The sequence below is a fragment of the Alligator mississippiensis genome, chromosome 1 (genome assembly GCF_030867095.1).
Source record: "Alligator mississippiensis isolate rAllMis1 chromosome 1, rAllMis1, whole genome shotgun sequence".
Classification (NCBI taxonomy): domain Eukaryota; kingdom Metazoa; phylum Chordata; order Crocodylia; family Alligatoridae; genus Alligator; species Alligator mississippiensis.
In genome coordinates this window covers 307,057,368-307,082,309 of record NC_081824.1, presented here as the reverse complement: position 1 = coordinate 307,082,309, position 24,942 = coordinate 307,057,368, and the positions used below count along the sequence as shown (strand labels likewise).

Below are 24,942 nucleotides of genomic sequence, written 5' to 3'. Positions count from 1 at the left end.
TTGATTGATTATAGTCATCTTTCATAGATCCCTAAAACAGTCTGCAGACCCCCACAGGAGTTATTCATTACTAAGTAAAGTAAGAGTTATTCATTACTAGATTTATTCATTACTAAGTAAAATGCTGTCTGTTTTATACTTTCTAGTAAGTGATATCAACAGGATGCAAATAAGAGCAGAATTTGACCATGATTCTAAAGTATTAGCTCTGTAATCCTGTTGTTTAATGAGGAGTTGCAGTGCACATTATGACAACTGAAATCTTCAGAATGCTACTACTTGAATAACTCCCATTTAAGTCTCTGTCTGAATATAAAAGAGCCAGAATGTGTGTTATTTCAATATTAACACATGTGAAAAGTAAATGACTTGTGTTGCTCTACAAACAAATTAGAAAAATCCATCATTACGGTGTGTTCTCATTACCCTAAACCCATGAAATAAATGTTGTATCTCAAACTGAAATGCTGTATGCTTGAACATGCATGCATGTTAGTAAACTTTTCATGGTGCTTATATATGCAGGCTGTGTACCTGGTGATGCATAGAAGAACATATAATGAACTGACTTTGCATACTTTTCTTCATTCATTATTGATGAGCTTTCATAACTCACAAGTGGCAGATAAAATATTTTCATCAATAATTTGTGACAATAAATAATGAATTCAAAGACAGCTCACTGCATGTCTATACTTTTTCTCTATTTCATACAAACCCATTTGTGAAGTCACACTTAAGAGATATGTCACATATGTGTGTGTACATATATATATATATATATATATATATATATATAGTAAAGCTATAGGTAGTATATTAAATGTAGTTACATAGGAATAAATAAAAAAAACAACAACCCAGAATTACTCTTGCAAATCAGATATAGCTTTAAGAAACTTCACCAAATACTAACCCAAAATCTACAAGGGAAATGAGAAGTTCCAACTGCATGTACCTCTTACAAATTCAGAGATACTTGCTGTACCCCTTACAAATGTAGTGGGAAGGTTTGGTATATTTTCCAATAATAATATTTCCTTGTTTTTACTAATCAAATGAGCCCTACCTAACTAAACCTGTACTCCTGCACTGACCTTTTCTGATTTTAATGATGGTCAAACTACTTCCAAATTTAGTGCATGATCGGTTTCTAAATAATCTGATGAAAAAGAATTCACATCAGAAATTAGGAATCATTTTAACTGAGGTGCACATCTATTTAAGTTCACAATTGTCCAAAATCTTCTTGAGTGTACAAGTAACTAATTTGTCACTCAAACTTTGAAGATTTTCCTACATTGAAAGAAGGAAAATGGCTTCATCCAGATATTTGCTTTTTGCTCAAAATTTTACCAATGTCCATGTTCTTTCTAAAGCATATTTTACAGAAATTAAGACTGAAATCTACTCCTGTGTATAAGGCCTACATGATGCATAGCACCCCACCCCTCCATTAGCCCAAGTCCCAAACCTTCTTTATTATTATTTTTTTAAACTCTAATGGAGGAGGAAGGCTTCCTCCCTCTCCAAAACAGGTATTTACTTAGGTTTAGCGCAATGGATTGCCCTTACCAGGTAAAGCAATATTAGTTGGATAGTTTTTTTTATTGGACCAATTGGATATCAGATCAATTAGACAAAGTTTTGTGGCACAAAATATCCTTCCTCAGACCTAGGAAAGAGCAGATACATCTTAAGCTAAGCAACCAACAATTAGAAAAATTACTTTTAACTTCATTATGTAAACATATAGATGACATTTTTATCATCTGAACTCAACACCTGGGCTGCATCCTCATGAGGTTTAGAAGCGCATGGACAAATCTCTTTGTGGCGCCACAAACCATAGGCATTGCATGTTAAACTTTGCAGGCCGCTGCAAACCTGCAGTGTGGGGGGAAATCTGCTACTGGGATAACTGCATAGCAAAAACACCCAGAAAAAAGTAGCACAAAGTACTTGAAAACAGTGTGAGCTAGGATAAATATTGGAGACAGGACCTGAGATTGCCTGATCCTCCATCTTCACATACTGCAGAGCACCCACACTGAGGCACACTGCACTCCAGCCAGCCACTAGGCTCTGCAGCTGGCTTTGACGCAGTGTGCCTAGAGACAGGGGAACAGGTAATCCTGGGCTGGCTGCTCCTCTATCTTTGCAAGCCTCAGAGCAGGGGTTCCACTGTGAAGCCCCTGCATTGAGGTATGTGGAGATGGAGGAGCAGACAGCCAGGGCTGCGTGCTCCCCCATCTCCATGTGATGCAGAGCCTATGAGCTAAGAAACCCCCTGCCCCAGCTAGCCCCATCCCCTCACAACACATGGAGCCTGGCTGGGAGCTGGGAAGAGCTGGGCAAGGATAGTTTGCCCACAGTGGGACAACGTGTCCTGCAACAATGGGCAAGTGCAGGCATATGTGCTCCAACACGAAGTAGCAGCACAAATTTGTGCCGCTGTTTATGCCACTGCAAGCACATGCCCCTGCTCGTCTGGATGTGGCCCTGGACTTGCTTATTGATTCCTATCACAATTTCAGTAACTACTACCTTCCGTAAAATTCTCTCTGAAATTCACTTTACACATCACCTTTCTAGATACCGTAATCCCCATCCATAATTGCACCCTACACATAACTGTACACAAAATCCACAAACTACAACATGCATCTCCACAAAACTAGTAATCTTCCCAAATACTCCAAGAAATTTGTAGTCTATAACTAGGCCTTCAGATATTACCATATCTGCTTGGAAGAGAACCTTGTGACACTCTCCTCATCAATCAAAAGACTGCCTTTTATGCAGTAAGGACATGCCAGCAGAAAAAATTGGCAGTACCCTTGAATAAGCTACCCAGATACCCTGCACTACCCTCCTATAACACAAAAAGAAAGCACATCTCTGACTGCCACTTACCATGCAAAACTTGAACCTATAAAAAACATCATGAAATGATTACAATGTATATTTGAAGAGCATCACATCTTGACAAAAATATTCTCAACCCTCCCACTCCTGCCTTTCAAACAACCCTCAGCTTTGCCACACAAATTACCTAAAGCAAACTTCTTGCTAATGAACACACTGCAATTGGAGCAAGCCCCTACCTAAACAACACATACAAAACTTGTCAACACATCTCTACCATCCACACAATAAACACACCCCACAATGAAACCATCAGAATGTATTAATCCTACAAACGTCTATCACAGAATGTGATTGCTTCATCCAATGCACTAAATGCCCTTATGGAAACCATGTAGGCAAAACTATACAAGCACTATGCTCCAGAAGGAACTCTCACAAAAAACAAGAGAGATTCAAGTCACCTGATGAAGTAGGCTGTCATTTGTGAAAACTTATGCCTCTGAGCCAGTTAGTCTCTGAGGTGCCCCCTTGCCCTGCCTTCTTCCAGAAAAAAGATAAAGGAAAAAACCTCCTGATCACCAGAGAACACTTTCCATGGAACAACTACTCCATCTCTAACCTCACAGTCCTTGTCTCTTTTTTCTCTCTCCTCTTTTTCTCTTCTTTCTCTTTTTTTCTCTCTCATCACAACATGCTTAACAAAAAACAATATGTTAGAACAAAGGTAGCATATGACGCTGTATTTATTATCATCAGCTTGAGAATTTTTAGAAAACCTGGTATTTACCATAAAAAGCAACAATTGCGATTATTAACTATATTAATATTCAGTGCATCCTGCCAGTTTTGTTTTCTGGCTTGCTGGCAATCCGGCACCTTAGAAGGTAGACATTGCGGTTTTTTCGGCACTTTGGCCAAAAACGTTGCCTACCCCTGGTCTAGTGGTTAGAGCAGTAGCCTCAGACACTAGACACTATTACACGAGACCCTGATCTGCCAAAGATATTTTGTGAGATCTGGGATGCTCCTCCCTATGCCTTCATTCCCCATCTTCAAAGTCGAGACTTTTTTTCTCCCTCACATTGGTATTGTAAATGCATTAAAGAACGCAGTGATGGCAATTCTATAAGTACAGTGGAACTTTAATTATCCAGAATAATTAGTTTCACCATCATTCTGGGTAATCGTTTTTCCAAATAATCAAACACCCCATATACAGCGCTGAAAACTATTTAATTACTGTACTGTACAGCAAATATTAAAAAAACAAGAAATAAATGCACAGTATAGTGTACTGTTTTAAAGCTCAACGCACAAGTAAATAAACCATGCACTGTTGTCTTACTGATAAGAAAAATCCAACTGCAGGCTGATGGTTTTGTAAATACAAAACCTTCTGGTTAACTGACTTTCTGGATAATGGACTCTTGGGAAATCAACTTGCTATTTTACACAATACAGAACTGAAGAAGTTATTTATTGTGGACTTTTCATTTCTGAAAATATTTATACTAGACCAACTGGCAGGTTTTATAATGCAAACCCTAAACCAATTCCATATTTATCTTTTCACCCAAAAAGCAAATAATTTTTCTTGTCATGTTATCTAGTACTACTTTATATTTTTCCTTTGTTGTTCACAAATAATTCTCTTTGATGTTAACAGAAGTTAAGTGTGCACAGTTAAGTTTATGGATTGGACATTCTTTTTATTTTACAGCAGGCATAGGTAAAAAGTGTATTGATGCTGGAAAACATCGTTGTAATGTATCTCATGGAATTTCTGCAAGGAGATTTTCAGCTCTAAATGAAGTTTAATATCACCCATATATAAAAATCATTTCTTCTAACAATAAATGTTGATGAGCCAGCTCATACCAAACAATTACATACTGCATTTGATAGTTATTGGTTCGGTCTTAAAATACACTGTTAATCTTGCTTGGTTAAAAAAGTGTGCTGACTTAAAAAAAAGAAAAGGAAAATCTAAAATCCAAATCATATGTTAGTCCTGAGATCCATTTTAATAGCTGTTCTTAAAGGCCATTATTTCAAAGGAAAATGCACAATAAAATACCTGAAAATAAAATACTTTTTATTCCACACACATATTTCTTCTTACATAAAAATACAGAAATAAAACCATTTTATATATAGAAGTTCACATTTTTTACCTCATATCTTTGATACAGAATATCTAACTTGTGATTTCATAAACTGGCAACAGCAGCAGATTCACTGTAAAGCTAATGAACTCCTCAAATGGTGGGTGTAGATATGATTATTGCTATTGGAATATTAAAAAGAAATACTATACAAACTGGAACCATACTGGGTATAACATGACAATTGTAAACTGGTGTTCATCCTAAAAACTGGTTTCATCCTAAAAACAGAAGGATGGATCCAAGATCTCTACATTGTAAAAATTATGCCCCTCCAAACTAGTCCTAAGACAAAAGCAACACAATCCTGAATGGGGTAAGACCCATGCTGGCTGAACACACTCCTTTAGGGACACAGAGCACCAATCAGCCAGAGCTAGCTACATTATTATAAAGGAATGCCTAAACCTGGCCCTGTGGAGGTGTGGTAATGAGAGAAAGAAAGACTGAACAAGGCATTCCCTCTTTCTCCACAATACACATACACCAGGCCAAAATTATTTTGCTCTTTATCAGTATTACTGTGGTAATATAGTTGGAGAGCACCAGGCACCACAGGGAAGTCAATATCTACATAGTAGCTACCTCATCAATAAACTTAGAAAGGCAGAGGCAAGATAATGTATTCTTAATTGGGTAGGAATCCAAAAGGAACTGTTTACTAATATACTTAGAAATATTAAACTATGTAACAGCAAAAGACTAAATTGAATATTTGCTAAACTCCCTTGCCCTTGTGGGACATAGTCTACAAAGCTGCCTACAAAACTCAGGATACCAACTAATCTTACAGAAACTGCAGGGCACCAAGAGTATCTTAATATAATCCAGGGGTGCTCAGCCTCTGACCCATGGGCCAGATGCAGAATGTGGCACTGTGTCATTTGGCCTGCAGGACTCCCCATGGGTCTGGAAATGTGGAGGTTGCTTTGCAGTGCCACTATTCCTTTGTTGCCAAATCTCCAGACCCATGGACAGCTCCAGGCACAGCATGCTGGATCCAGTGTCTGATCTCAGCCAGCAGGGTTGGGTAGGGGTGGTGGCAGGCCCAAGGTCCAATCCCCATTTTGGGGGCAGGAGGGGATGGTTGCAGGCCCACAGAACCAAATCCCATTGCTCAGGGCAGGGAGGGTGCAGTGGCCAGTCCCCGGGGCCCAATCTTGCCTACAGACAGGCCTCATACTACTCATCTGGCCCCCAGTACCAAAAGGTTGAGCGCCACTGACATAATCTATATAGTGAATTGGTTTATTGCATCAATCTGTAATGGCTCCTAGCACTATTTTTAAATACAGTTTTAAAGGAGAATAGAAAAATATAATTGTTGAAGAAATACCTCACAATCTTCTACCTTTATACACCAACATAATACAGTATAACCTCATAACTCTGGCATGCTCAGGACTGAGCACCTGCTGGAAATGTGCAAATTCCGGAGTGGCCCTGGAACGGGAGGGGAGGGGGGAAGTGGCAGCTGGTCCTAGAGCAGTGGCTTCATGTGGAGCAGCAGAGCAGGGTGGTGGACGGTGGCAGCAGCTGCCGTGTGCAAGCTCTCCCCCTCTGCTGCTCCGGGACCGGCTGCCACTACTCCCCAATGAAGTGTAGTTTTAAAAAGTGCCAGATTGTCTATAATTCCAGATTTCTGATATCTGGATTTATGAGATTATACTGTATACCTCTGTGATGATTCCACCTATAGCCTAACATCTTATTCTAACCCCTCCTTACTGAGATTGCTCCGTCTTAGACTCCCTGCAGTATGTTCCGACTCTCGCCTGCCGTATCTTGATTTTTCTATGAAGGGGACATGGATTCAGGTGGTGTTGTAATTGACCCTTTGGTCAAGGGAAAGGGCCAGGGCATGAGTGGATGCATTTTGCAGATCAATGCATGGCTGCACAGATGGTGTTGCCAGCAGGGCTTTGGCCTCTACAACCACAGGATGTTGTTCCAAGAAGGACTGTTAGGAATAGACAGGATTCCCCTGACAAAGAGAGGAAAGAGCATCTTCACAAACAGGTTCACTGACCTAGTGAGGAGGGCTTTAAACTAGGTTGGAGACCAAAGCCCAGAGGTAAGTGGGGAAGTGGATGACTTAAAGCAAGCACACAGGGCAACAGGGGGGCCTTCTCATTCTTCTTGAGAAAATAGCGCTATCAATTAGTTACCTTAGGTGTCTCCCACCAGCTTTAAGAGGGGCAGCCATGGGCCAGTAATAATTGTCTTTTGGAGGGGTCCCATGGGCTGAATAGAATGGCCGCTTTCCCCGCCCCCCCCCCCCCCCAACGCTCAGCTTTTCCCCGGGCTCCTTTTCTGCATGGAGGAAAGCAGTCCTTCCCCGCCCTGTGGCCAGCACTCTCTGCTGCAGCCACTCGCAGCCCATGTGGGGCTGTCCTGAGCCGGCACAGGCAGCCCCAGGTGGGCTGCGAGCAGCTGCAGTGCGGGATGCCAGCCACAGGGCAGGGAGAGGCCGCTTCTGCCCCCACCCCATGCTCAGCACCAGCTTGTAACCCAGCCCTGCTGCCAGCCTGGGCCCCACGCCAGCTCCAGGCTCACCTGTTGGGGCTGCGCATGGAGACAACAGCTGCAGCCCCCCTGCTTGCCACCCTGGCCAGTGTTGGCCACCGCTGCCTGTGGGCTGCCCAGTGCGTGAACTCCAGGCAGGCAGCAGCAGCCAACACTGCCCAGCACAGTACACAGGGGGGCCACAGCTGCTGCTGCCATGCGCAGTCCTGACAGGCGAGCCCTGAGCCAGCGCAGGGCCCAGACTGGCAGGAGGGGTAGGTTACGAGCTGGTGCTGAGCACAGAGAAAAGCAGCACCTCACTCACCCCATGGCCGGTGCCCCACACTATAGCTGCTTGCAGCCCGCATGGGGCTGCCTGTGCCTGCTCAGGACAGCCCCATGTGGGCTGTGAGTGGCTGCAGCAGGGAGCACTGGCCATGGGGAGGGTGAGGGGCCACTTTTACCCGTGCTCAGCATTAGCTTCTTCCCTGCTGGCGAGCAGGGGGTCAGAGCTGCGCGCTGCCTCCTGCCTGTACCATGGGGCTCGGGGGCACTGGGAGTGAGTGGGTGGGGAGCCAGAAGAAGCACGGGGCCCACACCCATGTCCCAGGGCCAGTACCAGGACGGCGCAGAGCAGGGTGGCAGGAGTGCAGGGTCCCAGCCAGCAAGGGTTGTATGGAGCCAGGCCAGCTCCCCACTCTGCCTACTGGTGCAACCCAGCCTGGCTCCACAGACCCCTGCCAGCCTGTGCCCTGCTCTGGGCCCCACCGGTGCTGGCCCTGGGACACAGGACTAATGTCTCAATGTCTTGGGACCAAAGACATTGGGACATCGGTCCCAAGATGGTGACCATGGGGCAGGGCACCTGTTAAGGGGCGGGGCTACCCACGCGGCCTTCGACAGCCTGCCAAAACTGGGTAAGCGGCCCTCCGCCTGAAATAATTTCCCACCCCTGTGTTAAAGCTTGTTAACGTGTGCTGAATGCCCGCTCGGCATCAAGTTGTACCATGTCAGTCAAGGATGAACTCTGACCCGTATTCTTTAACTATGTTAGAGTAACTACAGTCTGCTCCACGGAGATAAAATGAGCAATTTGCAGTCTGCCAGCATCCCAGGATATACCAGGATACACTCCCAGGCCCCACCTCCACTCAGAGCAGGGATAGAGCCCAGGTATCTTAGCCATGCCCTTGCTTGTTAGCCCTTTAGTGGCAAGTCAGAGCTGCGTAAGCAGAAAGTAGTTCTCAGCATGTCTACATGTACAGTTAATGTGCCTGAATTTTCTGCACAGAAAATTCAAGCGCATTAAACTGCATCCCTGCACACATCTGCCCATCAGGAGCAAATTTGCTGCCAACAGGAGCAGTTCAGTCTAGACTAGAGCTGCTGAGCAGCTGCTTGCCAGCCATGTGAAGATATATATATACATATCTCTGCTTGACACCAAACTGTAATTTGCCTGTGTCTGTCCTTTGCACTCACCTTCATGCACCTTCTCCTTTCATATCTTCTATATAAAAAAAAAAATGTGTGTACAGTCAGGTAAACAACAATAGCCTGTTATCTCAATGTAAGTTCATGCCTTTGCATTAATCACCTCTCTCTGGTTTTGCAAATACATTCTACTATGCCCTCCCAAATATTTAACACAGGTTCACATTCAGAATTCTATTAACTGCCTTATCAAACATCTCTAAAAAGTATTCATATTGCCACATCCTTAAAGCCCTCCATGCATCCAGTGTCATTGTCCTCTGTCCTTTCACAGACTATCACAACTTCAAATCTGAAATGAACCTTTTCTAATATTTCTTCCACCCTATTCCCTTCTTTCCAATCCTCATATCTTAACATATGTTTCTCTAATTACATATTTTTCCTCCAGGAAACTGCTTTATGTATGGAATATCTTTTCACCAGTGTTAATTTCAACCATATATCAAGATCACATGCTAATTCTGAAGTAGATCATTAGTAGATAAAGATTTATACAAGATGTATACACCAGTAAGGTTGCTTAGTACCACATTATACAATTAACTGTTTAAATTTAAAACCTACCTGGGTGTTTCACTTTGTGTTACTTGGCTAGCTTGATATAATTGCTCAGGCACACTTAAGTAGCTTGTGGATTCCACTAAAATGACCCTAAAATAAAGCACACATTCTTAATGAAGATATTATTTATAGCATGAGAACTCTAATTTTTTTGAAAATGTTCCATGAAATAGAAAAAAGAGACATTGCCTTTTCATACTGAAAAACATTCAAGTAAATTAAAACTTATATTCACTGTTTTGTAAAACAAATTACAAATCAAATTCACAGTAATTCTAAAAAAAAAACTTTAAAAAACTAGTCATGCTTAATTTTTGTGTTATTTTGTGATATCTATGATCTTGCATATTAGTACATCATTTAGTTTTCATTCAATTGTACCTTCCACTGTTTTGGTCCAAAATATTTGAGAATCCAATTTATTCATAAATTAATGTATGAATCAATCAAAATATAGAAAAAATATCTTCACACTCAAAACAGTTTCTCTCTTTCTTTTCCTGGGAGACTCTTGCCTAACCTGTTTTACATTGTGGGTATGTATACAAGGCATGATGTAATGTTATGCAGCAATATTTAACCTAGCTCTGAGAAGCAGGTTATATTACCCAACATAGAGCTACTCAAGGTAGCTCAGGTGCCAGATGCTGTACAGTTATATGAGGACAGAGCTCTACCTGACATACGTCAAATAGGCTCTGTGTTTTATTTCTAATCTACTTCCATTTTAGTTTCTGCAATGTTCAAAATTCATCTCTTTGAAATAGGAAAAAATAGAAGAAAAATCATTAACCAAGAGCTATCATTTCAATGCTGTTATTACAGATTTTCTGTTAGATTCCAGCCAGTATGGAACAATCAAATACATAAATTATAATGAAGACCCCACAACCAGCAGTCATTCAGCCTCTACCATACTTCTGCTTTCTCTAACTGATATTAGGATAGCAGTGACAGAAAGGAGATAATATAGTACACAATAAAAAAATGTAGTCACTTGATGTAAACTGGCATAGCTCCAGTTAAGGATTTGAATTTAAAATCTTCTATGAAGATGCACATCCATCAGCAGAGGTCTGGCCCACAATGTTTACCATGAAAGTGTCAATCTTAATACAAGTTATTGTATTATGATATTCATGAATGGGGACCATTTCCCTGTACTTGTGCTAGGAAACAGCTGTGGTATTTTAGACAGCAATGTTTTATAATGACTGAATAGAAAAGATTTATTTTTTTAACCCAAATGCAAGTAATTCTGTCAAATACAAGTGTTACATTTGTAGAAACTAAGTTCAAGTATTCAGCAACCAAATACTAGAACATAACAAAGAGTTGGCTTACATGTAAGTACAGAAGATTTTTTTTCAAAGAAAAAACAATGCTATTAACAAGGAATGCCAGCAAAGTATGGGTCAGCAGGCAAAATGTATGTAAATATTTGTTGTGCTTTTATACACATAACACAAAGGTTTGAAAAGCCTTGAATTTTCAATGTCCTGTTTGATAGTGACCACTCAGCATAGTGGAATATTTTAGAGCAGAGCAGTCATGGTGGTAGCTCACTATACCTTCAGAAACATGGTTTGAGCTGTGCTCTGGACTCATGCCAAAAACTACCTCCAGTTCCAGGCTGGGTTTTTTTTTTCTTGTTTCACATAATTAAACCAATCTGCAGATGGAAGACTACATATTGTTCAGAAGATTGGTAATGTGATGTGTAGAATCTTTCAACAGTGTCTTGCTAATTCAAATGAAGTCTTAATTATTAGTTATTTAAGGTGGTTATTCAAAAGCTGTCTATGCAAAATAAGATTAGTTGGTGGCCTTCATTTGCTTTCTAAGGGACAAAGATGAAAAAGAGTGAAACAGTGAAAACAACATATGACTTTTGTTCATGCCAAACCTATTCTATGGTAAAAAGGAGCCTTGTGTTCTCAGGGCTGTCACTTTAGCATCTTTGACATGAACTAAATTTACCTCAAAAAGTAAAAAAAAACCCCAAAAACCCAACTGTAATGTATTACCAGAAGTGACTAGTAGTATCCGAGACAAAAATGAAAAAACGCAAAACTGCCAGTTTATCATCCATGAACATTAATATTCCATTTTTCTGGGATGTTATGGCACATATCAGGTCATATATTAGATTATAAAAATCTGGCAACACACCAACACGTATTTAAGAAAAGCCAGAAATAAAATGCTTGTGTACTCTTAAGTATAGGCCAGTACGGGGCTCTAGTAAATACAAAACTTGGAGTCACATTATGTAGCACTGAAGCAGTGTAGCATTATGTAGCTTTAAAGCATAACATTCTATCTTTCTCAAAGTAGGAGAAATGTTTATAATCTTAGAGATGTTCCATATAAGGGGGAAAGCAAAGGAAAAAATCAGATTAATTGATGGTGATGTCAGGCCCTATGCAAAAGTGTATTTTCCCTTTTACATGAATATTTCAGTTTAATAATTTAACCAGCAGGGTAAAGCAGACTGAAGAAAAAAGCCTATTAATTAACATAGTTTGATTCTCTTGAATTTTGTTGGACCTCAGCCAAACACAAAAATACAAGTAAGGTTCATGAACTCCATTTGATTAAAGCTGTAGCTTTATTGCTTGCACCAAGATGGTTTTCAATTAAGGTTTATTTATCTTCTTTATTCATTATGATAGTCGCCACTCCATAGCGCTCATAACAATTTTGGTAATGTAAATCCCTGTAATTTAACCTCAAGGTTTTACATTTTCAAACAGGAGGGAAAATTACAGGAAAATGCAAGATAAAACAACATGCTTGTAAAAAAAAATTGTTCTTTACAACATTGCCTACCTGAATATGCCATTAGTTCTGAAGGGATTAGTAATAGTCAGGCTAACTTTCTTCAGCTCATAACATGGGGATTTGCATCTGAATACACCCTGAAATAGAACAAAATTTACATCAATGCTGAAAAAAATTAGGAAAGCTATGTTCATATTTGATAAAAAAAATAAATTAATAATAGCAGAAAGTCTAACAGAGTAATGCAATTACCTCCCTGTACCCTGGTATCTGCAGCACCAGTATAATTAATACATAGGGGTTTGCTGCCAATAGATAATCAGGACTTGGGACTCCATTTTTTCATGCTCCATCACCATACCTTCTTTTCAAGAGTTCTTACATTAGGAATAAGGACAAGAGAACAAGAATTAATTCATTTTCACTTCTTTTTTCATACTTTTTCCTACCTTAACCATTCACTCTGCCAACAATGCCTTTCATATATGTCTAAGTTATGAAATACCCTTCCTGAACCCATACTCAAAGGTATACCCTCCCTTCATTTAAATCCCTTCTCAAATATCGCTTCTACCGTGATACGTATCAAAGCCAGCCAAATTATGATTAGTACTTTGGGGTATAATGAAACAAGCGCATGCCTTCAGCCACATCTTTCCTATGATCCTGCGATCTCCTCTGTTCTTTGTACAGTGCTTGTTCCCTCAGGTTCTAAACCTCCACAGATATACATATATACTTACTTGACAGAAGAATGTGAGAGTACTCACTGGCCATGTCTACACGAGATGCCACATCATTTAGTATTTGTATAAACTGACACTATATAAACAAGTACTCAGTGACTACACAGTAACTGGAATTACTGAGTAGTAGCATCACCAAAGGGCTTTTAGTTGACGCAGACTGCACAGTAGCTCCTTACTACTGCACAGTAGAATCACATCACACTTCCTGCTACATAACGCTACTGTGCAGTAATAATAAACTACTGTGCAATCAGTGTCTCATGTAGATGCAGCCACTGTATGCCATAAAGTTAAGCACATATGTAGGCTCATGGCCTAAGACTGTAAGAAATGCAGCAGTGTCTAGCGTTTCTCATATGTCTATGCAGCAAATGAAACGCTGGAACAACTGGTGCTAATGCAATATAAAAAAAAAAGAAACCCAACAAATAAAGCTGCTTTGATAAGTGATACTTAAGCTACTTGAAAATGGACATATCTGTACTGCATCAAATTAAAAACAAAAACCCACTTTACAACTGGTACAAGCTACTGTTGCAAAGATTCTTGAGGCACTTCTACACATGCTATTAATGCGCTATAAGCTTACTGTGCAGTAAAATATGGCACAATAAGCTTTCCCTGGAAGCATACATGTCTGCTTCCAATGGGGAAGTTCAGTGCAGGACTACTCCTGCCCTGCTCTACCCCCTACAGCAGCCAGGGGGAGTTCCAGGCTCCCCCAGGTGCCAGCTTCCCCGCTGGCAGAGGGCACAGGATCAGGCCTGGGGTCCAGGGATGAAGGGAGTCATCCCACCTCTGGGATAGTTGCCTTCCAGCCCTGCACCCCAATCAACAGATTGGGGCATGGGGATGGGAAAATGTCCTCTCCCCTGAGCAGCTGCCTCCCAACCCTGTGCCCTGACTGGCCAATCACAGTGCAGGGCTGGGAAGCAGCTGCCTGGGGGAAGAGACAGTTTCCCAACGCCCCCCCCCCCCCCCCCCCCCAACGATGCCTGGGCTGACTGGGAACAATTAGATTAATTTACTGCTCAGTAAATGCTGTGCATGTCTAGACAGTGACAATTTACTGTACAGCAGATTAGTCTACTATGCAGTAAAACTTCTTGTATGGACACACCCTTGCAGTACTTAAGCCTAACAGATTTTGACTGAACAAGAGTACAATCTTTTCATATACCAGGTGCAATAATACAAGCTGAGGGTATACCTGCAGTCCTCTCTTGACTTCAGAGAAATAGATTTTACCTGCCATACCATTGATATCTTTCCCAACCAAAGACAGGCATGTAAAATAAACATTAAATGTTTTCACAGATGACAACTTAAAGCAAGAAGAATCAACTTAAAGCTTTACTACAGTCTAACTGATCTCTTCAATTAAGTGATCACCTAATAATTCTCAGATACCAAACAATTTTACGGTAACATCTTGGTTCCTTTTTTTTTTTTTTTTTTACTCTTAATCAAACTAATTTGCATTGCACTTATTGGTTAACATAACTATGTTGATTTAAGATATTATTTCTGTATAATTTCTAGTCTTAGGTATACTAGGTTTCACTATACTACTGCCACCTGGACATGCAATATAGTTTCTTAACCTTGATCTTTTGCATTTTTTTCCTTTATTCTGAAAAAAATTATCTTTTTCTCCACTGCTAAAAAAAACTGCTCAAGTGCTGTCTCTCACCATTTCCAAAACAACCAATTGTTTAGGAAAAACCAAACCTTTGAGTATTTGAACCCCCAAGATAGAAAGTTTCAGATAAAAGAATATGACAAAGAAGCAAAATGAAAAATACACAACTTAAGCTATAATAGTCAATGCCTTTCCTTATATAGTTGTACACTTAAAACTGGTCATGTCTTGAAAAAGAAAGGGTAAGTTAAAGCTTACTCCTGACCCAGTTACTCAGACAGATGGGCATGAACACTACGTGCCCCCAGAGGCTGGGGGGACATGGCAAGCTCCCACAGGTGGTGGTGCTGTCAGTGGTGGGAGCGTGGCAGCAGCGAGTGGGGAGCTCCCACAGGCAGCCACGGTGCTGTCAGCGGTGAGGGGCAGGGGTGGCAAGCACCAACCAGTGTCTGGTGACCACCCGCAGATGCCACTGGCAGCAGTGGCTAGTGGCGAGCGGAGACCACCCACAGACGCCGCTGGCAGTGTCAATGGCAAGGGGAGGGAGGGGTGGCGAGTGGCGACTACCCACAGGCACCACCATCAGCATCAGCAGCACTTTTTGCAAGGGGTGCACCGCCAAGCTCAGGGGGTGCACATGCATTTGCGTGCACCCCCTACACATTGCCAATGCAGGTGGGTGTATTATGTTTAATAAATTATGTGATATGGATTATAAATTGTAAGAGAGCTAAACCACCTGTGTTAGATTTAGAACATTCCCAGGACACTCTTATTCTATTATTCATCTACTTGATCAGATTAAAATCATTTCAGGATTTATAGAGACATTCTAGAATGATAAATGCAAGTTACAGAATTCTAAGTTATACATGCTAGATCAGAGGCAGGCAATTATTTTGGGCAGAGGGCTGCCTACTGAGTTCTGGCAAGCCATCAAGGGCCGCATGACAGGCAGCCCAGGGCAGATAAATATTAATTTTCTAAATTTTTTAGGGGCCCTGCAGGCCAGACAGAATGGCCTGGTGGGCCACATCCAGCCCCTGCACCATATTTTGCCCACCCCTGTGCTAGATACTACACATCTGGGTTTTACTTGAGACTGTTTCATAAAAAGTTCTCAGCAAGAAATAGGCCCACCTGAAAAGTGTCAGTTTAAAATAACTGTAAACAATAACACAGTTTATCAATGGACTGAACACCAACAGAAATGTTTTCAAACACATCTGTGCAGTCAAAGGAGTGACATTCCAATTTTAAACATGGCCAATTAATTTTTGAAAAAGGGTATTTGATGCCTCAGAATTTTCAAAAGAATTAATAGGAGTTAATGGCCTGGGTGTTTTCACAATTACTATGCACTTCTTGTTTTTTAGCACCTAAATACCCTTAAAAGTCTGATCCTTAAAGTTATAAGTCTAACCAAAAGTTATCAGCAGGATTGCTTCTAAGTGTTATGTCACTTCTAACAATGGAACTTAGACGGTTTGAAAATGTTACTGTAAAACCTTGCTTGTTCTGAAGATATTTCATATCCTCGAACTGTTCTGAGTGAATTATACATTCATATTTTAAAAGGAACATACGCTGTACTGTACTTACAGCAGGTTCAATATGGTTCACTTTCGTCTTCAAAGAGAAAGTTATTGTTGCTCCTCCTTTTTCACTTACAGCCTTCGAAACCAGCAACAGCATTGCTTCAGCAGCATGTAGAAAGCGACTAGTGAATTCAATGTTTATACTTATTTGGCTCCTATTTAAAACAATATGGAAAATAACCTTATTATAATTAACCAAACTAGTTGGTTAAAAATTACTTTTAAGGAAACTTGGCAGGGGTGGTCATTACAGTATCAGGAAACCATTTTAAGACAGTGTAAAGAGGCAGAAATGGACAAAAAGAGACCTACCTTTGAATGGGCCATGCTGCAAAGTACATTTTTGTATATCTAGTGCAATATATAAACTGCATAAAGAAAAATAATTGAAGACTAAATGAGAACATGTTATGCTTTCTTTCTTACATTATGCCACCAGCATGAATTCTAATTTTAAAATGTTTACTTTATTCAGAAAGTGCTTTTCACTTGTAGTTTTTCATAGGATAAAAATTGATTAATTATCTAAGTACTGCTTTAATCACTGAAGTAGTACTCCTTGGTTCTCAGAATTTTCTGCCAACGTTTTAAGATGATATGGTGCCCAGAGAAATGACAATTTATGGATGAAAACCTGGAAGCTGCTTTAAAGCTAGATAATCAACAATTCTAAAAACATACAATCTCTGTATTATGTCATAACAATTTGGGAAAATACTTAAAAAGAAGACAGTCCCAGTTTTGGGGCAGCTCAGATTGAAATCATTCAAAATATAAGCAGAAGGAAATGAAACTTTAAACTGATATTAATATTCACATGTCAATGCCACACAGAATAGTTTAAGAAGCCTTAGCAAAAACAGCAAACTGAAAATAATATAAGGTAGAGGATTACTATGCAACAGCAGCCTGAGAACTCTCCTGTCCTATCGTCTGACAGCAGAGAAGTCCAATCCAGTGCTAAACCCTGTGAAAACTGTCAGAAGGTATTGATGCAAAGACTTAGTATTTAATGCCAGAGATGTTACCGGTCTTTATTAAAAACAAGAACACCCTGGTTTTATATAACTAATTACACATTTTAATAACTAATTTTAAAAGTTCTATCTGCATAGATAATACTTGTGTAATAATTTATAAAATGCAAAGTATCTTCATAACACAGAACTATGTGAGTATCAAGGTTTCTCTAAGACTTTCCGATTCCGATGCAAAGTGATGAAGCTTTGCATTCCACCAAGAGAAAAAATTTTTTTTCATTTCATAACTAAGCTGAAAGATCTGCCAGTAAAACAACATATAATAAAAATCAGCTAAATATCAAAACTAATAATGAATACCAATGACATGGATGTTCTTACCCAAGTCATAATAAAGTATGGTTTGTAAAACACCTAGTTTAATTTATTTATAAAAAGGCAATCAGTGTTTTACAGGATCTTCTAACATCCCAGTGGGTGTTGTAGCAAAACCCCCAGTTTTTTGTTGTTTTTTTTTTTTTTTGGGGGGGGGGGGTGTATTTATTTTAAAATGCATTCTTTCCCCTTCCCCAACCATTTCTGACTTTTTCTCTCCCTCTCTTTTCCCTATAGATAAGTATAAGTAAGCTAAGATGTAGGATAAACTTTAAACACTTTTATTTTGGTATCAAGTTTTTGGTTTTGGATATCCACCATTGTATATTGTATTATTATTAGGTTTGTATTGATTTTTACTGTTGTATATTGTATTATCATCATTTTCGTATTGATTTTTATGGTTTCATATGGATAGTGTATGGTTTAGGCCTGTGTTTGTAAGTGAACCAAAGTCATGTCAAGTTTCCATTTTATATGTCAAGTCTCCATCTTCTGTCCTCTGCCTCGACAGTCCATGTTGCAACTGTATGAGTCACGTACCCCTCCCACGTAAATTGGTTCCCCGATGAATAAGTGTGATTGGGAATGACTGAAATAGAATGGTAACAGGCCTCTACTGAATGGCCTGTAATGACTGGGCCATCACCTGGCATTGATTCAACCAGGAACCACGGACCTCACCCAGGAACAGAGACAAGACCAGCATGTGAAAGACAAAGGACCCTGCAAAACCAGTAACTCTCACCATTACAGACACCAGAAACTGCACATCCCTGCATGGAGCACACATGCTCAGTTCACTAGGGGCTGACCCTTGTTTGGGCATGCCTCCTGTCACTAGCGTCACACAAGGTCTGCCTCTATAAAAAGAGGCAGTGAAGACAGACCCAGTGGGATGCCCTCTCCATCTGGACCAGCACCATGCCACACCACCTATCCAACCAGAGGCCCTGCCGGCGACCCCCCTCTGGACAACACCTACTGGACAAGGACCCCTTCCAGCCTGGATAGGTAGATATTACCAGCACACCTCCTACAATTTGGACTCTCTCTCTCTCTCTCCCTTTCTCCTCCTGGACTTCACCCCTGCACCAAGCCTCTTTAACCCCTGCTGCCATTGTGTGTGTGTGTGTGTGCATGCGTGCGTGCGTGCATGCATGCGTGCAAGGGAACCAGTTTGGCATTGTGTCACCATCTCCCCTGTTCAATAAAACCACTGTCATCTGTAACCCCGAGTTGGGTCATGTTTTACTGAATCCCAGTCCCTTCCTTATCTTAAATTGCAGCCTCATTCTTGCTCTCTCTCTCAATTCCAGCCCCCACCCCTCTCCACTAGTTTCCCAATCTCCTGTCAATTCCTAATGCCTTTTCCCTGTGACTTTCTGCTGCCTTTCCCTGCTTTCCCGCTGCTCCTGCTGCCTCTTAGTCTCTCCCAATGCTTTTTCTTTGATTTTCTGCTGTCTGTCTCTGTTTTCAGGCTCCCCCGCTGCAGTTTCCCAGCTCCTGCAGCTTGCTCCAACTTCCAGCATCTACTACTTCTCTACCTGCCCTGGAGCCATCCTCTGGCTCCCCACACCCAGAGCCCCTCTTTAACACTCACACTTTCCCTTAGTCCCATTTTTCCCTCTCCCCATCTACCTTTTCAGCTTCCCCATAGCTCTGGCTCCAGACCCAGCCTCTGTGCTGAAATGCTTCCCTGTTCTGCAGGATTTGGGCATTGTCTTTTAATCAATTAACCTAAAGTTACCCCCGAGCCTCAGTTCTTCAGCCCAGGCCCCTCTAGTCTACCAGTTCTAATCCCAGTCCTGGTGACTTTCATTTCCAGTAACTTTAACTCCCTACAATTCTACTTTCTTACCTTAACCTTTCCCCAGGTATCCCAACTACACCAAGCACATGCATACATACACATCACAACACCCAACTTAGGAACTCACCTGTGTGTATGTGTATGTGGGTGGTATGTGTGTGAATAAGTGAATACACATATATAGATATCATTGTGTGTGTGTGTGTGTGTGGTATATGAATTAGTAATCCATGTATGTGTATTGGATGTGCAGGTGTTGGTAACTGGTAACTAATTCTGTCTAAATGTGGTGGGTGTAGCGTGTATGGGCTTAAACTGGTAACAGGTGTGCCTGAACCTAAACTGGTTATTTTGAATGTGTGTGTATCTGAGTTGCTAGTGTGTGTGTATGTGTGTGTGTGTGTGTGTATATATGGCATTGTGTGCATGATATATGAATTAGTAATCTGTGTCTAATGTTTGGAGTGTATAGTGTATGTGCTTGAATTGGTGATAAGTATGCATGTGCCTAGGCTGGTTTGAATGTGTATGTGCCTGAGCTGGTAGTGTGTGTGTGTGTGTGTGTGTGTGTGTGTGTGTGTGTGTGTGTGCACCTAATTGTTTTGTATATGTGCAATTGTGTCACAGTCTCCTGTCTAACAGCGCAATATTGAGATCCTGAGAGTTGGCCTGACCCCCCAGAGCAACAATGTCACCCAACTTAAAAGAAAAATGATGACAAGCCACAAGCACTGATGTTGATGTTTTCTCTCTAACAAGGAACAGCATTGATGTTATTTCTACTTGAGGTTGTTGAGTAAGCCTAATCTCTATTTTAAAAACATATGCTAATGCAGGTAAAGAGTGCAAAATGAAGCTTTAAGTTATGATTTTAACAAAGTTTGGGCCTGCCTACACTTACCTAGAACACAATTTTCAGATGGCTTCCTAGTATATGTAAAGGCTTTGTGGGGGGGTGGAGGTGAGGGGAAGAAGCAATCTAGTTTTGTTGGCTCAGCAATGCAGTCATAGCATGTAATGATTAGGATGCAACTACTGTGGGTTTGAATGCCCTCCAGCTGGGAAATTTCTAAAATGCAGGTCTCACCCACTTACTTGGTGAATGTTCCAACTACTAGCTTTTAAATAAAGGATGTGCACCATCACATCTTCTAGGCAGTGTTTCTGAATGAAAATAGCTATGATTACTTTGTTTTGTGTTGAACTCTATTGTAAGTATGCATTACAAGCTAGGTACTATTTCATCTAGTTTTTAGACACCAACAAAATTTAAGCTGAAGAAAGGCAAGGTAGCTGTTCAAGTGGGGCAACTCTATGAATATAGAAAAAGCAGGTGCATAGGGAAATATAGGAGATAAAGAAAGATATTAAGTACGTTTAGGCAACTGCAGGTTAGATGACCATTGAGCAGGGTTTCCAACTTTGGAGTAGGACATCTAAACCAGGACTAAAGGGGACCTTAGTCACTGCAAAAGGACTTGGCTTTCAGGTCTGGCTGTGATGCGCCCTGGTGGTCATGTGACTACTGCCCCACTCCAGTTCCTTGGACTATGCCACTTTTCACTTTTCCTGCCATGTCTTGATGTTTGTTATAGTGTATAGGGAGGCTGCCCCCAGGGTCCCAAAGTGAGTCTCGATTCCTTAACCAGCTAATTTTCCCCATGCCCAGCGAGCCCCCCGTCTTGCCCCAGGGCACTAAACTGTGGCCTTATCAGTGTCTCAGGGCACCAGTTCCCTTATGGGCTGTATTTGTGGCCTCTGTCCTCCCCTATGGGAGTGTGTAAGGTAACTAGTAGGGTGAAAGTGCTAGACTTTAGGAAAGCTGATTTAAATGAACTCAGACGATTAGTCAAGGATGCACTGCAGAGTAGGAGTTTTGAAGTGATGGGAGCCCAAGAAGGGTGGCTGTGCCTTAAGGAAACGATCCTTCGGGCACAAAGCGAGACGATCCCCGTGTGGGGTAAAAGAGGGAAAGGGGCCAGGAGGCTTCCCTGGCTGACCGCAGAAATCCAGGGCAGCCTAAGGGCCAAAAGGGGAGCACATAAAAAGTGGAAACAGGGAGAGATCACCAAAGATGAATATACCTCCTCTGCTCGTGATTGTAGGGAGGCAGTTAGACGGGCCAAAGCTACCATGGAGCTGAGGATGGCATCCCAAGCAAAGGACACCAAGAAACTGTTTTTTAGATATATAGGGAGTAAAAGGAAGGCCCAGGGAGGAATAGGACCCCTGCTAAATGGGCAGAAACAATTGGTGACGGACAGGGGGGACAAGGCTGAACTCCTCAAATTTTTTGCCTCAGTGTTCCTAAGCAAGGGGCACAAGTCTCTCACTGGGGTTGTAGAGAGGCAGCAGCAAGGCACCAGACTTCCATGTGTAGACCCTGAGATGGTGCAGAGTCACTTGGAAGAACTGGATGCCTTTAAGTCAGCAGGCCCGGATGAGGGTGCTGAAGGCACTGGCCGACATCATTGCAGAGACACTGGCGGGAATATTTGAATGCTTGTGGCACATGGGCCAAGTCCCGGAGGACTGGAAAAGGCCCAATGTGGTCCCCATTTTCGAGAAGGGGAGGAAGGAGGACCCGGGCAACTATAGGCCAGTCAGTCTCACCTCCATCCTTGGCAAAGTCTTTGAAAAAATTATCAAGGCTCACATTTGTGAGAGCCCGGCAGGACAAATTATGCTGAGGGGAAACCAGCACGGGTTTGTGGCAGGCAGATCGTGCCTGACCAATCTAGTCTCTTTTTATGACCAGGTTACGAAACACCTGGACACAGGAGGAGGGGAGGATGTCGTATACTTAGACTTCCAGAAGGCCTTCAATACGGTATCCTAACCCATACTGGTGAACAAGTTAAGAGGCTGTGACTTGGATGACTACACAGTCCGGTGGGTGGCGAATTGGCTGGAGGGTCGCACCCAGAGAGTCGTGGTGGATGGGTCGGCTTCGACATGGAAGGGTGTGGGCAGTGGGGTCCCGCAGGGCTCGGTCCTTGGACCGATACTCTTTAATGTCTTCATCAGCGACTTGGATGAGGGAGTGAAATGTACTCTGTCCAAGTTTGCAGATGACACAAAGCTATGGGGAGAAGTGGACACGCCGGAGGGCAGGGAACAGCTGCAAGCAGACCTGGACAGGTTAGACAAGTGGGCAGAAAACAACAGAATGCAGTTCAACAAGGAGAAATGCAAAGTGCTGCACCTAGGGAGGAAAAATGTCCAGCACACCTACAGCCTAGGGAATGACCTGCTGGGTGGAACGGAAGTGGAAAGGGATCTTGGAGTCCTAGTGGACTCGAAGATGAACATGAGTCGGCAGTGTGACGAAGCCATCAGAAAAGCCAATGGCACTTTATCGTGCATCAGCAGATGCATGATGAATAGGTCCAAGGAGGTGATACTTCCCCTCTATCAGGCGCTGGTCAGACCGCAGTTGGAGTACTGAGTGCAATTCTGGGTGCCGCAATTCAAGAGGGATGTGGATAACCTGGAGAGGGTCCAGAGAAGGGCCACTGTTATGGTCAAGGGCCTGCAGACCAAGCCCTACAAGGAGAGACTAGAGAAACTGGACCTTTTCAGCCTCCGCAAGAGAAGGTTGAGAGGCGACCTTGTGCCTGCCTATAAGTTCATCACGGGGGCACAGAAGGGAATTGGTGAGGTTTTATTCACCAAGGCAACCCCGGGGGTTACAAGAAATAATGGCCATAAGCTAGCAGAGAGCAGATTTAGACTGGACATTAGGAAGAACTTCTTCACAGTTCGAGTGGCCAAGGTCTGGAACGGGCTCCCAAGGGAGGTGGTGCTCTCCCCTACCCTGGGGGTCTTCAAGAGGAGGTTAGATAACCATCTAGCTGGGGTCATCTAGACCCAGCACTCTTTCCTGCCTATGCAGGGGGTCGGACTCGATGATCTATTGAGGTCCCTTCCGACCCTAACATCTATGAATCTATGAATCTATAGCTACACCCATGTCCAGGGCCAGATAAATGTTTTAGTGGGCCCTAGGCAAACAAACTCATGGGCCCCCAGCTGAAGATGAAATGTTTATATTACTTTTTTTTTTTCACTCAATAATTATAATATATAAAATAAGCAAAACTGGGCCCCTTCTTCATTTAGGGCCCTAGGCATGTGCCTAGTTTGCCTATGCATCAATCTGGCTCTGCCCATGCCTCAGAGATGTTACTCTCAATACCTGCACCAGCCTGTAGGGCAATGTTCTCCAACCTTTTAAGTAGGACATCACCTTTCACATTTAAAAGCAACCCAAGTTCTACTGTGCACTGCGCCAACCCCCACCCACCCTGCCCAGCAGCAAAGTCTGTGGGGAGGGAAGTGGGGCGCAGATCGAGGCAGAGGGAGAAAAAATTATTTGGGGGTACACCTCCCCAGCAGTTAAGTCCTACCTGGCCAGGGCCCCACTCAACTTACTGCTGCTCCTGCCTCTGCAGCATTGTCCCTCAGTGCTGGGGTCTCAATTTAGCCCCCACTCCTTCCCTCCGCCACAGATTGACCTGCTGGGCTGGGGAACACGTTCATGCACACGTGTACTCAGCCCCCCACCCCAGCCTTGGATAGACTCCAAGAGGCTCCAAGATCTACTGTTGGATCGAGATCCACTAGTTGGTGACCACAGCTGTACAGGCCAAAGCCCTCTTCGCTTTGGTCCACCAGTTGCTCTAACTGTGGACTCCTAAGCTTAGGCCCACTCGAACTGTACCTCAAGGCTCTGGCCTGCCCCCTCTCATTCTCAGGGTGCAGACTCTGGCCCTATCAGCTCCAGCCTTCCCAGTTTCGCTCACACTCTCCCCTCCCCACTTCATGGGGCTTGAAATGCTGAATGCCTCAGGCACCCTGGTATGTGGCCTCCAATCCTCCCCTGCAGCCACAATCTGGTCCTCCAGCATCAAGCTTAAATGCAACACAAACATCAACACCAGCACCCACTTCCCATCTAAAAGTTTCTCTCAACCTAGGTCAATGTCACTGTATAAGCCATACTTCCCTTTGCTCTCATCTCCCAGCACTCCTGAGGGTCTTGGCTGTGCGGGCCGGGAGCGATCCAGGCCCTTTTGTGCATGCGGGCCGTGGCCAGCAGCCCGGGCATGCGGGGTCGGAGAAGACCGGAGACGAGCTAGAATTAGTCACGGATGCGTAGTGGTTGATTTAAAGATTGTTTACTTACACCAAAGATGGTCGTGGTGTAGGCTGGACAGTTTTCCAGGCACAGCTCCGCTTAAATCCTCGTTAGAGGACTACGACAAATTCATTCTTTCCCACGGAGTTGTTGAAGCTCCATGGGTTCGGTAGTTTCTCGTGCAGGAAGGGATACATCTAGGAATCTATCGGCGACGGGGAGAGGCCAGAGGCTGTTCAGGCCTCTGTTGCCTTTTAAGAAA

General features: G+C 42.6%; 1 protein-coding gene across 1 annotated transcript in view; it reads right to left on the bottom strand.

Annotated features, from left to right (window-relative positions):
- Positions 1-24,942, bottom strand: part of CFAP47 (cilia and flagella associated protein 47) — a 773,444-nt gene that overhangs the window by 491,834 nt on the left and 256,668 nt on the right. Inside the window, exons 38-40 of the mRNA XM_059724382.1 lie at positions 16,377-16,527; positions 12,432-12,520; positions 9,603-9,689 (exon numbers count right to left, since the gene is read on the bottom strand). Coding sequence (XP_059580365.1) covers positions 9,603-9,689; positions 12,432-12,520; positions 16,377-16,527 — 327 coding nt within the window. The remainder of the gene's footprint in view (positions 1-9,602; positions 9,690-12,431; positions 12,521-16,376; positions 16,528-24,942) is intronic.